Source organism: Seriola aureovittata, chromosome 11 (genome assembly GCF_021018895.1).
Source record: "Seriola aureovittata isolate HTS-2021-v1 ecotype China chromosome 11, ASM2101889v1, whole genome shotgun sequence".
Lineage (NCBI taxonomy): Eukaryota > Metazoa > Chordata > Actinopteri > Carangiformes > Carangidae > Seriola > Seriola aureovittata.
Window position 1 is genome coordinate 22,013,905 of NC_079374.1, and position 15,804 is coordinate 22,029,708.

Here is a 15,804-nt window from a genome sequence, read left to right on the forward strand (position 1 = left end):
GCAGAAGAAATGTAAAAAGAGGATTAGGCAACTGGACATACAAATAGTATTAACACCTACAAGCACAGTGGGAGGAAAATGGAGTGCCTGCAGAAGTCCACATCAACAAACTCTAAAGAGAGAAACCTCAGCTGACTCAATAATTTGAGTGAGACAAGTGGGCTAACCACTTAAGCCACCAATACTCAAAAACAAATGACTGTAATAGTAACACATCTAGATTTATATAGAAGAGGAAAATCTGATAAAAAAGGCTGGAGCACCAGAGATTGCGGATTAATATTGTTATATTACTACTGAAGACTGCTGATACAGTTAGGGGAAACTAATGGGAATTACATCAGCTGCAGTGAGAGTACACGTTTTTATATTTGTTCCATATTTATGCACTCACAAAGGTAATGAGGTAGTAATTTGTAGTGTTGCTCTATTGTAAAGTTAAATGTTAGGTGCAGATTCAGTGATCCGAGCAGAAACTTGGAACCTGGGTTGCTTTGAAACAGATTTAAGGAGCTTACAGTGGTAGTAATTGTGCTGATGACGGAAGGGTTACACATGTGGTTTGTATTTCTAGACATTACAAACCTTTGATTTGACGGAATTATATTATAGCAATAACTGTTTGAAAAAGAGCACAAGTATTTCTCCATGTTGCTTGTGAACAAATCTTTTTCCCATGCAATGTTGGCCTTCTGGGCACTCCATACTTTGTGTGCCCAGACAGATTATGTAAGACAGACAGTTTGTTTGTTTTTGTTTTTTTTTTTTTTTAAGGGAAATTCAACTTAGCACAAAAATATGGCCACACTCAACAGCAAGCAGGAAACAAAAATTACTACATAGTTCATTGGATATCTCTGCATCAGCTACTGCAGATTGGTACAGTGCACCAATGTATTATCTGGTTATATCCGAATGCAACGCCAGCCTTAAATGTATTAACTAACATGCATCTGAAGTGAGTGTGTGTATGATCTGGTACACTGAATTAAGGAAGGGCATTCTATGTCACACATCCACTGTGCATTTAAAGCACTCTGCCAAATTTAAATAAAAAAAGATGAATAAATATACTATGATTAAAATAATCGTAATGTTCATAAATGCGGTTTCGGTCTCTAGCTAGGCCGCAACAGTGTGGACAGCTCTATGAATGTGAATGTCACTTACTGACTGACTGATGAAGTTTCCCTATTGGTCAGCTGAATGCTGCGTGACTTAGTGATATGGTTACACCATTGGTCGTTGCTCATTCAAAATGATTGGTGTCGACAACTTAGTGCCTTTGTTGCTAAGTTACTCTTTGACTTTTCAGACCACTTCAGCAACTTTCTTTTAAAATAAAAACAACATAAAAACGAGTTGCCAGCGTGAGCCCCCTGGGCTTTTTCTCCACAGGCAAACTCGCTATGCCTCTCATTCAATTTACCGCATGGCAGCTGACATGAATGAGCTTCTAACTTTCTTACAGTAAATATAGCCAAAATCACAGCACAGTTTTTGTCTTTAACTTCTGTGTTTGGTGATTTAGTCAGTCGACGTCATGGTTATAAAATCTGGATTTTAGCAGCAGCTTGGAAATGGCCTGGAAGAGAGTGCTGGTTAAAATGTTGTTGTTTCAGTCACTGTTTCACACTTTTTCTGTTGTCTGACAACAGAAATAGAAAAACTTGTAAATGAGAACAGCTCTATTGGAAATTCAGCTGTATTAAAATACTGTATATGAGAGCACAGAGAGGAGGAGAGAAGCAAACAGATAAAGGTTGAAACTATCTGACACTAGGCAGAATGCAAACAGCCTATGACATGGTCCATCCATATACTAGGTCCTGACCCAGTGTCGTTCAATATGCCATGCAGACTCATTAGTCAAATTCTCATTTTTAAGTTTTCTAGAAAAGAGCATGCATACAACTTACTGTTACATGAAAATAACCTGGTTTTACACCTGAGCTTTACTTAATTAGCTGGACTCACAACAGCCTGGAGTCTAAAAGCAGAGGGAGTCACCAACAGCCAAACAACACACATATAATGGGGTGTAATCCTACAGGAACTTCGGCACGTACACAAACACGCACATAACCACACACCCTGACACACACACACACACACACATGCACACCTCTGATGATGCAGTCGGTCATTTCCTGTGTGACCATATATGGAGGCAGCTTCCTCTAGAGCACAGTTGCCAGGGTGACAGGGAGAAGTAGGGAAACGTGAACACAGACAAGAAAGACTGGCTAGGAGACTTGCTGATTGCAGGGTGATTCTTCCAGCCCTTGGACTTAAGACAGGATTCACAGACATTAACCAAATCAGTGTCATGTAGAGGGACAAATACTGCCCCACACACACACACACACACACACACACACGCACACACACACACACACACATTACCTTGTTGATGATGTGCTGTTGCTGCTGCTGTTGGAACAGCTGTTTGTGTTTCTCCAGGAACTGCTGGTGCTGCTGCTGGACCACCAGCTGCTGCAGGGCCTGGGCCTGTCCACACTGCTGCTGGGGCAGAGGGGCCGACTGGGTTCTCCCCAGGGGACGGTGGCCCCGCGCAAGCTTGGAGACAGTAGGTGATGGTAGCGGAAGACCACCCAGACCAGCTGTGGTAAACACAAAGTGGTTAAAGCAACCTCTTATTATTTTAATAAAAATTGTGACATCTCTGTAGTTATGGCCATCATTTTTTTTTTGGGCCACAATTAGCTAAAATTCAATTTTATTTGTCCACCTAATTGTTGCCTTTGTAAAACAATTTTCAATCCTTCGTGGTTGTAATGCCCTGTGGACTTTTGTGTTCCACAAGTTTGCAGCTTCTCAAAATTTCTGCAACTAAGCTGTGGAGTGAAATGTTTTTCTTGCTAATAGGATTGCAAATATAAAAAGGCCAATAAAAAAAGAATCAATTTTCCCTTAAGTGAAGGCAAAGATAAAATTACATCTAAGAGCAGTGCTATTTATCTGCCTGTTTATAATATTTACACATGCTATCACTTTAAAAACTTAAAAACAAGAAATGAGTCTTGGATGGAGTCTTCAATCATGGAAAATTACAATGTAATTTATATGCTGTCATCTTACCAAGATTTTTTTCTGTGCATGTATTACAACAGTCAAATTAAGGTAATGTGGAGTCCCCATAGCCCAACTGACAGCAAGAATATACTGTTAAGTATTATTATGGTGTGAAAATTGCTTCAGGGATCTGCAAAGGCATTAGTGCAGACACCAGCTACTCACTGCTGAGAAGTAAGGAAAATAAATGTTGCAGAGAACACCGACCCATTGGATTATGGCTCTGCTCCAGCAGTACCATGTGTTGGAGAAGGGGGTTGTGACCAGTTGTGCCCCCTCCAGCCCCCTCCCTATCCAGCGTTGAAGATGCCAAGTAGGAGGGCAGGTGGGCAGTGGGCAGGAAAGGAGGGGTCAGAGGAATGCCCTGCTGTAACGCAGGCAGATGACTCTCACCATCTTGGTGTCCTGATATCACCTAAAAAAAGAGAGGGAGAGAAAGAGATTGAGACACAAGGAAGGAGAAGAAAAGAGGCACGCAGGCACAGAGAGAGGCAGATGGATGGAGACAGAAGGGTCAAATGAGACAAACGAGAGGGAGTGAGATGGAGAGAGAGAATCAGAGGGAGTGAGTGATACTCGAAAGACATGCCAGAAATCTATGAAAATACAAAATCCAGCTTTGGAACCTCAGTTTTATAATCCACAACCTCCGCATGCACAACCTGAAAGATTCTTTATAAGTAATAGTCTATTGTACGATTGTAGAATAATGTGTAGTGAGTGTACTCACAGTGTTAGCGAGGCCTGGGGCTGGCAGTCCCAGGGTGATGTTGGGTAGAGAAGGGGAGGTGTATAGAGAGAGTTGGCTAACTGAACCTTCCCTTGCAGCCAATCTCTGAAGCAGGGAGGCCTGGACACACACAACACAGTGCAGTAAATACTCACACAGTTCAGATGCAAAGCAGACACAGTGTTACATACAATACATTACTTCTCCACTATTTCTCTGACACACACATATATCCTTGTTTTTACTATATCCGTGGGGACCTATCACTGACATAAAACATTCCCTAGCCCCCTACCCATTACAACTGAATGCCTAACCCTAAAACCAAATCTTCACCCTAAAGCAGAGAAAGCTGTCTGTCCCCACAAGTACAGTAAAATAAGCCGAGACACTCACAGAGAAATAAACACACATGACAACTCTCCTCTTGGACCCTGGTCGCCAGTTTGTCTCATACACACAAAAACCAATAGACACACACGTGCATTTGTAACATAACGTTGGTTACCTCTCCTGGGCTGCTGGAGATGGTGACCCCGTTCTCACTGGGGATGTTACTGGAGCTGTTGTTGGGGGAGCTGGGACCTGAGCCTGGTGCACTGTTGCATGCAGACTCTAAAGTACATGCAACACAGACATTTTTTTTTTTCAAATATTAATAAAAATGTTCCAAATATGGGGTAGAATTGGGCTTTTTTACTGGGCTTAAAATAAGTTTCTGCACATCTTTATCTTGATACCAAATTAAAACAACAGGAGTACTCACCGGCCACGTCTAGGGAACGCTTCTTGGCAGTAGTGATTGGACCATCTTTCCTGCGCAGCAGAGGGCTGCTGCGGCGCTCGGTCACCTTCTGCTTTAGCCTGGAACGAACCTTCAGGTTGGGCTCGGAGGCTGATGAGATACAGAGAGCAACAAGGACAGGATGGAGGATTTGACGTTTCAATCTATTGTAAGATAAAAGGGTTAAGTAGATGGGTTGTCAATGTCTGTTTTTGTCTACAAATGTGGTCCCATCCCATTTAACATATGTAGCAGTAGCAGATAACTAAGTGGATAGAGCTAAGCAGTGCCAGGGTTAAGTATTTGATTATCAATTGGGGCATCCATTCTAAAAATATGAATCTGTTAAAACCCCAAGTTCCCTCTAAACTGGCGCTCTGCTCGGTGGCCGACTGCTGGGCCACAGAAGTGGGAGCATGTTTGCGGGCATGTAGCGGGGCTAATGAGCTCGTCCCTACAGGCCACACTGTATGTGTTGGCCGACAGATTTAGGAGCTGATGTTAGCCGTCGTCATGTGACAGGAGGAAGCACTGCAACAAGAGCCGAAGCAGCCAACTGGCAGCTATCTTGACCCCACGCTTAATGATGCTGCCTCCATGCTTTGCTAATGAACACTGCTTGTTTCCAGACACTTTCAATTAAAAAAAAAATTGCCAGAGTGTGTCTTCATGTGTGTTTGCAAGCGTATGGGTATGTGTGTGTGTCTGTGTGTGTGTGTGTGTGCACGTCTGATTCTACATTTCTCGGGGGCTCTGCTTGGAAACAGATGCTCCCATTCTGGATTTGCTATGGAGCTGTGCTGGTGAGTAGCCTGACCTTTTCTGGCCAGTCTTGCCTTGGTGTCTCTCTGCCAGACTACACCAAACACAGGCAGTTTTATTCTATTCCCTCTTCCACTGGCTTCCTTCCGTTCAATTAGCCAAAGCTGGACAGCTGACCAACGACTGACCCTGTGCTCGTTCCATGACCTTGTCTCACAGAGACCAAACTACGCTCTTCAGAAAAGGAGCAGGGCTTTTTGATGCGTTTTCTTTGTGTGCTGTATTCTTTGTTAGAAGATGTATTCAGGGTCATTATAAACCCCCCCGGTCCTTCCATCCTGCAGCCTTGAATGCTAATCAAGGTAGGATGAATCTTCACCAAGTTTTAATGTACTTCAAAGAGGTGCAGGTATTATACCTCCTGGTCAGTGGGGATGAGCTGACCTATAGTGAATCTATAATGTCTAAGTACTTTTTCAAATGCACTTTCAATTGTAAGGGGAACTATGCTGCTGAAGTTATTAAACTCAATTATTTAAAAAAGTGCTTCTTCTGAGTGGAGGCCACTCTTCCTAAGTCTTTGTTAATTGGGATGGGGTGGGTCGGGATAAAATGCTGTGCATTAGCCGAACTGGAGGAAAAGAAAAGACTATGAGAGAAGAAGCACAGTGCATTCAAGTTCAATTTTAGTCTTTTGCAAAGGGAATTGTAGTAGTTTCGGATTGTGACAATTGTTGCCATTATTATTACGATATAAAAACCAAACATTTCAACAATCTGGTATCTGTGAGTCTGACTCTGAATGTGCTTTGATCAACCCTAAATGATAACCTCATCATTTTGTTAATGATGGGAAGCATGTTTGGCTGAGCTGTTTCAGATGACATCCTAATAAAACATATTAAAGTCTAAACAGCTTGAATATGAGCCATGGTGTTGGAAGCACCGCCATCAAACGAGGCCATGAGTATCTCTTGATATTCATGTACTAAATCATACACAAACATTATGTTTAATATATCCCTTACATTATATTTTTTAAATATCAACTAGGTGTCACAGGAAACATTATCACACTGAGAGGATCTACTAACAGTGGGCTGCAAAGGTGTTAGAAGCTGCAGGGGAGAGGAAAGAGAGCACAGAGCAACAGTGGACTGGAAGGTTGCGACCAAGGTTGTGTTTGTGCATCCAATTAAGAAATGGACAAGTAAAAGGAGGAGTGGATGGAGAGAGAGATGAGCGAGATATAAGCAGAAATGGAAGGTCAGAAGGAGGTTATGAGGACAGTAAATGAGAAAGGGAGGGAAGGTGAAGTACGACCGTGGTCGCAGTGGGGGTGTTCACCTCAGGACACAGTGACTTTGAAGGGTGTTAATGCCGACTGGGCAAAAGCACACCAGTGTGCACATGTGCGAACACACTCGCTGCAGAGGGCCCAGACTGGTTTTACTGCTGACGCTGGCATTTTACTACAGCCCTTTCTCCCTCCCTCCCTTGCCTCCATCCATCCATGCCCTCCTCTCCCTCTTTTCCTCTAATTCCCTACGTCTCTCTCTTTCCTCTGCCACCTTCTCCTTCGTTGCTGAGCCTTTCTCCTTCATCTTCTTCCTGTGCAAGCGTAAGCAACCTTTGGCAAAGGTGGACTTGTCACCTCCTTACAGTATACATCACTGTCCTACTTTATGGTGGTGATGACCCAGGTGTACATCAGCAGTTTAAATTTTTCAGACTTCCTGCCACATTCTGGCTTCTGTAACTTTACATCCTCTCTTGTCAGGAAACAGCAGGAAGTGAAATAACACACGATAGCCCTGAATCCGAGCATTGCATATTTAATTTCCATGCTATGTAGTACTGTACAAAACTCTTCACACTGCCCATCTGACGGCATATCAATACCAGATTAAACATCCCTACAAGTGGTGCTTAGTATTGCAATCGGGAGTTCAGGAAGAAACTGGTTCTCTCATACAAAACATATTGATCAGTTGCTCAACTGTTTTGACAAATGGGAGTCCCGAGCTGCTATAATCATGCAGGGGGAAGCCGTACCGCTCTTCCAAGGAGGGAGAGAGATTTATAGAAATCAATAGAGTAGTTTTCTGAAACTCATCGACAGCGCTTCCCTGAAATATCATATGTGGTTGATACATTAGAAAGATATATTAGATGGGACGTAATCACCCAGGCAGACATATAGACAGATATATTTGTCTTTTACATATTTTCTAGAAACATGAAGGCAAATAAACCAGATCCAATTGGATTACAGCTCGATTACTGTATGAACAAGGAGCTATGATTAAAAGCTATCAATTCTTAGTTACAGTTTTCAAGAGACACTTGTCCTTAAATAACATCAAAATATTTAACTGTCTCTCCTGTGAACATACAAAGTGGATATGAGCACAATGCACAAAAGCTGGCTGACATTTTCCCTCTGACAGATACAACTAATGAGGCCTTTTCATGGAGGTGCCACGAGCTTGTTAAAATCAGTGGCGTCCATTACTGATTGTTGTGACACCCAAGTGGTAAACGAGTGAGGTGGGTGGAAAAGCAGATGGTGATTTTTCCCCTCTTATTTACATTTTAGCTATTTCAAATGCCATTTATAACATGACAGAGCTGCCCACGGGTGCACCAGTGCACTCAGTTTAAATTTCATTATCATCCAACATTACAAGCAACATGGCAGGGGCCTGAGATTAGATGTATAAAATACTGGGTTTATTCAGAAGTGGTAACAGTCCACTAACAAGTCCGACAATCAGCGGGGACTCAAATGTAGAAGCAGGAAGTGAGTGTTAAAACGAGTCATTTCCAATGACGTTAGAGGAAATGGGTCTAATCTTGGTCAGTGGGTTAAAAAGTGACCTAATGTCCTTTAAAAGAGATTCTTCACCTCACTCACTGCTCTCTGCGCTGAACAGGAGCATCAAATTGTAAAGCTATGCATTGGATTAAAGAATGTGAAAGTGCTATACTGCATGGGGATACCCTGCACGCTTTCAATATTCAGTGCACAGGGTGGTATGGGAATGTGTGCGACTCTCTGAATGAGTGAGGGAGGGAGAAAGGGGTCATCATGACAAGTCTGCGTCTGTCATGGAGGCCTGACAGACTTCCTGCCGCAGCATTCAAAGTGGCCCTCTGTGTTCTAACAGCCATAATCACAAAGCCTCTCAGACTCGGACAATGGACCCCTGTTGTAATCCACTGTACGCCTGGACTTGCAAGAGAGAAGAAGAATTCTTTACGTACATTTATAATTTACACGCATACATTAGCAGCGCGGCTAACCACAGGCAAAAACGTCATGTGTGACGGTTCCAGTCGTCAGAGTGGCGCACAACTGTGGTCGGCCACTGTCACTCACTTCCTCTTCAACACAGTTCATCTCTCTGTCTGCCAGTCTGATCTGATCTATATCTGCTCACTATTGACAAAACAGTTCCTCAACAGCCGTGCCATATGTGGGCACATGTGCAGTCAGTGTTCCCTTTCTGCCTCTCCACACAACTGACACAAAGACTTCAAACCTCAAACTCCATTTCTCCTAAAAGTCATTTTAATTTACATATCCATAGCGATGCGTATGTACAACACAGCCTGTTAGACCTCATGTCGGTACGAACTGTGAAACTGTGAGATGTGAATATTTCTTTGCACCACTGGCGAACCGAATCTCTGAATTACATCTGAGTGTCCCTGAAAGTTGAAACTTGCGGTCTAAGGTTGTGTGCCAGGATAAATCTCTCCTGCCTCCAGTTCACAGCAGGTGGGCAGGAGTGCAGAGTACACAGAGTTTAGCCACCAGCTGTGAAAGCAGGCAGCGATACTGCCAAAGCAGCTGCTGACGCTAAGTGAATAATCACAGCTTGGCCGTATTTGACATGGACAGAAGGACAGAGAAATAACAGTCTGAGGCATCCAAAAGGCAGGAACTGCGGTTTGTTTCCCGGGACACGTCTCGGAGTAGTCCAGAGTTGTTTTGTTGAACAGTGCGATCTTCAACCTCTGTGAAGGAGTGTGACTTGAATGTGTTTGTCAATATCAGTGTGAATGAGTCTAAAACAGGAGAAGAGCAAACTGGCTTTTTTTTTCTTTTCTTTTTTTTTTTTTTTTCTTTTTTTTTTTAAAGATCCCACATGTGTATGTACAGTATGTCTGTCTGTGAAGGCCCCATGATCTCTTTTGGTCATTATTACGATTTTTGTGAGTTGATTCAAGACAATTTTCAACCGATTTTAGGGGTTATAATGTTCTACTTTCAAGTGGTTCCCCTCTCTGTCCATCCAGCCTCATTTACATTAACATGGTTCAAAAGACCTCATAAAATAACCTTTGATATCTTTTTTTAAGAATATTTTAGGGGCTCATTTTAATCCTCCGCTGAGTGGCTCCTGGTTCATCTGCCTGACTCTGAAACCCAATGAGCCATTTCATTTGCTTATGTACGGAAAAGGAAGATTAGGGTGTCCTTCTGGACAGGCAGGGGTAGTCGGCTGTAAGAGGTGGAGGAATATGGATATGAGGAAGTAACAAAACCTCAGCAGCATCACAGTGCTTGTCTGTACCTGTTTTGCGGAGAGGGAAGTCGTCTTTTGAGTCATATGTGCCCAGCAGTGGGTGGTTGTACGCTGACAACGCCGTCTGGGGAGGAGAGCTCTGGTCCAAAGAGCTGTGCTGGGTTTTTCTACAAAAAGATGTAAAAAGAAAAAGAAAAAACATTAAAACATTATTACTATAACATGCAATGTGATTTTAGTAATTCTTTCCTAGTAAAGTCTGGCTCCATGCTTGCTAAGCTTGTTGTCATGCACACACACACACACACACACGCACGCACACACACACGCACGCACGCACGCACTACAGAGATAGACAGAGATAGCTTCCATCACCCACCTTAAAAAGGCACAGCAGAGAGTGGACAACAATGTGAGTGAAATGAAAAAAAAAAAGAGACAAAGAATAGAGAGAAGGAATGGAGACAGAGAGCTGAGAGCATCTTCTCCTTTTCACCTTAAGAGAGCAAAGAGGCGAAGGTTTAGTTTACTGTTGGAAAGGTGAGTGAAGAACGCACAGAGACAGAGACGGAGAAGGTGAGAGATGCAGGATGAAAGGATACATGTATGGAAGAACTGGGGAGAAAGCAAACAGGTAGGAGACTAAGGAAACTGGAAATAGCAATGACAGTGAAAAGCATTTTCCTTACTGATGGCAGACACTTTAAGTTACGTGTGCGTCTGCCTTGGCAGAAAAATGCTTAAAGCCTCTTCAAATATTGAAAGCACAGGAGAGGTGCAATTGTCTTTTCTCTCTGCCCACTTCAAACATTCGCACAACACAAACACACCTCAAAGAGAGCCAGCTGCCAATCACAGACAACAAACGCTGACAGAAAGAAAGGCTCCTTCTTTCAACATCTTCTCTGTAGTTTAACTCAGAGACGACTGGCGAAGGACTGAGAGGCTAACGCTGATGTCGGAAACGTCTTCCACTCGCAGGGATTCACCGCACGCAAGAGCACATCAATGACAAATACCCACACAGCAGAGGTTCACAACAGCACAGGGTTCACAAAGACACGGTGATGAGGGACTTTAATGATACTTTTCACAACTTTTGAGCTTAGATATGAAAAGGCAACAATTAAAAACCACAAAACCAATACCATCTCATAAATATAAGGTTTCATCAATGTGGACAGCTTTTGAATCTTTCATATTTTTTCTTCTTTTTCCTTCAGAAAAATGCAGTATTATAAAGTAACCTTCAAAAATCAAAGATCAAAGAGTGTGAAAGAGAAAAAAGAAAAGGGCATGATCTTGTCCTTCACTCGCTTCCTTCACCAGTTACAGGTTGAAGTTTATAGTGTAGTGTAGTGTTGAAGTGTGTGAGGACTGCAAATTGTTGTGAAGTATGCATTTCGTACTGTACATATAAAAAGGGGTTTAAGTTTATAATCTTAAGCTCAAAAGGCTTTTCTGAAGAAAAATAAAGGCATTCTTTGAATTTGACAACAGTGCTTGGCATGAAGGATGCACATTCACAATTTCAGGAAGGTAGGTGACATGATGAGTGACACTGAGTTACATGTGGAGCACAGAAAAACGCACCGTGTGTGTTTTCTCACGAATCAAACGCTGCGTAAATTGGAATTTCATGCTGACATAAACTCGAATGTAAGACGTTACACTGCGTAAAGTGGTCATCGTGTCACACACTGTCAAAAGCGCGAGTGGTTCTGTGGTGGTCGGCTGTGACACTCACCCATACCAGTAGCGCGGGTCGCTGGGCAGACAGTGGTTTATATTTCGCTGAGCCAGGGCTTTCTTCTTGTTCAGGACAAACTCCTGAAGCCGCATCTTTACCTCTGTACTGGCAACTGCACCTAAACGGAGACAGGGGTATGGGGGGGGGGGGACAATGACCAAAGGTAAGTATAGTGCATTTCTCCAACGAACTCTATTCACACACTCAAACACACAGAGCCCTGTTGTCCTTATACAAAAATACTTTTTTTTCCAGTACTGCATTTCTGGAGAGCTTTGTGATTCAGTGCCTCCACTGTACTGTACCCCCAGTTCAATCTGTGACACCAACGTGAAGCATCGATCCATGCTTTGACAGATAATGGGTTTTCTAGCTGCATGCAGAGTGCACAATCTTGCATCAGAGTTTCACTGAATCTCCGCAGAGACGACGGCGGTGCGGTGCGACTCGTCTCGACACACATCATGAGCTTCACTCAGCTCCCGGTCTCTCCTCAATTACCACCCTCATTTCACAGCTACAAGCAAATTGTCCAGGGAGGGAGATGAGTGAGAGGGAATGAGAGACCACAAAGAAAAATATATGAGAACCGGAGTGAGGAGAGCAATAAAGGGGGCAAAAAAATAGGTGTATTGAGAATACAGGAAAATCAACGGAGGTGTGTTTTTCTAAGAATGTCAGAGGGGGAGTGATAACAGGTGATGTGAAGCTGGAGAGAGAAAGTGGTGAAAAAAAAGAGTATGTGAAAGCGACAACAGCTAATATATGATCTCTAAATCACGGTGCAGCTGGAAGTGCTGACATCCCAATATGTCCGCTTTGCCACTGAAGCAAATTGGCTTTTATGAGACTGCCTTCTATGCAATTTACTGCAGCACTTAACAAAGCTTCCTCTGTTTACAACCCAATGCTCTTTCCGTAGACGTCAAACTGTAGGCTCACTTTGTCCAGCGGAGAATGGTTGAGAAAAAGGACTTTTTACTGGCAGAAAATCACGGTTCCAAACGTGCATCCACCATTAACTATATTCAAAAGGATTTGTATTCATCGTAGCCCGTCCAAAAACACCCACATGAGACCATTTAACAGCCATGCTAACAATAATCATAATAAAACATCATCTGTTTTGATGAGGTTATCTAATAAGTTAGAAGTTTAAATAATATGCATGCAGGTGTATGCAGCAAAATATAAAACAAGCCATTTACAATATTTCTGATTCATGTAAATGCGTACAAACACCCACCAGCGTGAGAAACGGATGCCTCTTCCCCACATTATGAGAGCCGTTCAAGTGCTCTATGAAGTGGGTGAAAAACATTTAGTAACATGTGCGATTCAGTAAGGCAGGGCAAGGCAAGGCGATTATATTCGTGTAGTGTCGACATAGTGAGTCAAGTCTTTCATGCCGCCGTCTATTTATGTAGTTTACAACAACTACAGGAACGGGAAAAACAATTGGCTTGGCACAGATAAATAACTGCCACAAAACTTTCCTCCTGCCAGCCAACTGTGTCAAAGGTCACGTACGTATCAATATCAAGAGAGCATTAATTTGTCATAGAAAGGTAAGAGCACTTTGTAGCTGGATCAGCAGATCAGACAGTCAACCTTGGTTTCAAAGGTTCAGTCTGTCAGTTAGGAGGATATTTACACACTAAGTTAATTGCTAAGAACTTGTTTTGCTCTAGCAATGCCACCACTATGCTTTGCTGATGACGACATTATCATAATAAATCTACTGATGGCCGAAGCAACTAAAAGTAGAATTAGTGCCTCACTGTTGTACGTCTCCACCAGCCAGTCAAATTGCAGGAAATATGGTCACAATCTCCGCTTATGTACCTGAGTTACAGCACTGAATAATGACCAGACCTTCATGATGTCACAATGAAGATGACCTTTTGGATATAAAATGTCATCCTTTTATCTTATTAGATGTTTGTGTTAAATTGTGTTATAATAAGCGTCCAAATTTGAAGAAATTCCGGGGATATGGTGTTCAGGAGGGACGTACGTCAGTGCGTACATGGCCATGGCGGTCACCGGTGTGGAGGAATAATGAAACCTATATTCAAATAAAACCATCCTTTAAGAATAAAGGAAAAATAAATGGATGAAGTCAACAGGCTACAGTGAATTGGCTGGTTTAATCATATTGTTGCGACTAGGAAACAAGAGCAGTTTATAAGGATGAAAGCCACTTCAGTGTCTCGCTCTCCTTGTCTTGCCTTGGCCGTCTTATTCTGAAATTCCCTGTGGTAAATGTGCAAGGTCAGGCTGCTCTGACTGCTGTGCTATAAGGACAGGTGCTGTGACAGAGGCGCTGTGAGGGTCAAGGCTCTCTGGCACCTGCTGTGATAAAATGACACAGATCTTCAGCACAGTTACAACAGATGTTGGCAGTGTTGAGGAGGCGGAGGGCGAATATATGCTCGGTCAAACATGACAGCTTTGTTTAGAGCTTACTCGTGGGAACCGTGGGAATGCAGACACACTAACACACATAACTGATCTCTTCATCACAAGTTTTATGCCTCCACGCTGAGAATTTCTTCAAACTCGGTACAAACGTTCAAGGATGAAATGATTAGATTTTGGTGGTATGAGGTCAAAGGTCAGGGTCACTGTTACCTCACAAATCTAATTTTTGGCCTTGTGCATGTGACATCTCCATAACAGCTTGAGGGAATCCCTTCAAATTTGGCAGGAACATTTACATGGACTCAAGGATGAACTAATTAGATTTGAGGGTCAAAGGTCAGAGGTCAAGGTCTCAATGACCTCACAAAACATGTTTTTTTTTTTTTGCCATAACTCAAGAAGTTATACGCTAATTATGACACAATTTAACACAAATACCTAATAGGATAAAAATGATGAAGTGATGACATTTTATATCCGAATGGTCAAACGTCATCTCCAGTGTGACACCGTAATGTTCAGCAGTGGAACTCAGGAACAGATGGAAAGATTGTGACATATACAACTAGTTTTTATTCAGTATTTCCTCTTCACTGGAGTGATGCTCTTTTGGCCCCTCATAACTTTTTCATCATAATAGAACAAAGTGCATTATTTTGATGCTGTATAATGATGGCATTCAGCTCCCGTCCAGCTCTAACTCTGTGACACATTTTGTAACTACAAGTGCACAGCATCCCTCAGATAAACGGTTGGTAATTTTCTTCACACTTGCACAACAGTTGCTACTCACTCTCCTGTCCCCTCTCCTTGTTTTTGAGCTGGTGGAGTTTGTGTTCCCGCTGCTGCTTCTCCAGCTGCTGCTCCTGACGTTGCTGCTCCATCTTCCTCTGATGCTCCAAAAGCTCCTGTTGGTGTTTGAGTGCCAGTAAATCCTGTTGGTGCTGGAGGAGAGAGAGAGAGAAACAAGGACATTGAAGGAAGAAAGAGTACAACGGGACACAGCAGATGAGACACATACAAAATATGAGGAGATATTGTTTTGACAAAGTGCAGCCATGGCTTATTTTAAAGATTCACTGATTTGAAATTGAGCCTTTCTAAAATGCATGACTTCACTAGCCTTGAGTCCATAATGAGAGGCACGCTAACCTGACGACTGAGCAGACTGGAAGACACACTGGGGAGTTATTTTAAGCCCAGACTGATCGTCCCTATTGGCTGACACCAGTGAGGCTTTTTAGTGGAATGAGTCACATACAAAATGTTCATGCATGCACACGCAAACGCACGCACGCACGCACACACACACACACACACACACACACACACACACACACACACACACACACACACACACACACACACACACACACACACACACACACACACACACACACACACACACACACACACACACACACACACACACACACACACACACACACACACACACGTTGGGTGTACTGGGGCCAAATGTCTCGCCATGTAGATGACTAAGCAGCAAAGTACTGCCACCAGATCAAATTACAACACCATACTCACTTAAGTGTACACATGCGCATGCTTCCTGCTGTCCTTCAGAAGGTGTGTTTCTGCTGAGCACAAGAGGAGAGGAGAGGAGAGGAGAGGAGAGGAGAGGAGAGGAGAGGAGAGGAGAGGAGAGGAGAGGAGAGGAGAGGAGAGGAGAGGAGAGGAGAGGAGAGGAGAGGAGAGGAGAGGA

The 15,804-nt window shown here is 43.0% G+C and overlaps 1 protein-coding gene across 2 annotated transcripts in view; it reads right to left on the reverse strand.

The window, feature by feature from the left end:
• Positions 1 to 15,804, reverse strand: part of hdac4 (histone deacetylase 4) — a 126,211-nt gene that overhangs the window by 37,635 nt on the left and 72,772 nt on the right. For both annotated transcript variants that reach the window (XM_056388666.1, XM_056388667.1), the window contains 8 exons: positions 14,875 to 15,025; positions 11,655 to 11,775; positions 9,956 to 10,074; positions 4,593 to 4,721; positions 4,335 to 4,441; positions 3,827 to 3,946; positions 3,304 to 3,511; positions 2,407 to 2,624 (listed from right to left, as the gene is read on the reverse strand). In XM_056388666.1, coding sequence (XP_056244641.1) covers positions 2,407 to 2,624; positions 3,304 to 3,511; positions 3,827 to 3,946; positions 4,335 to 4,441; positions 4,593 to 4,721; positions 9,956 to 10,074; positions 11,655 to 11,775; positions 14,875 to 15,025 — 1,173 coding nt within the window. The remainder of the gene's footprint in view (positions 1 to 2,406; positions 2,625 to 3,303; positions 3,512 to 3,826; positions 3,947 to 4,334; positions 4,442 to 4,592; positions 4,722 to 9,955; positions 10,075 to 11,654; positions 11,776 to 14,874; positions 15,026 to 15,804) is intronic.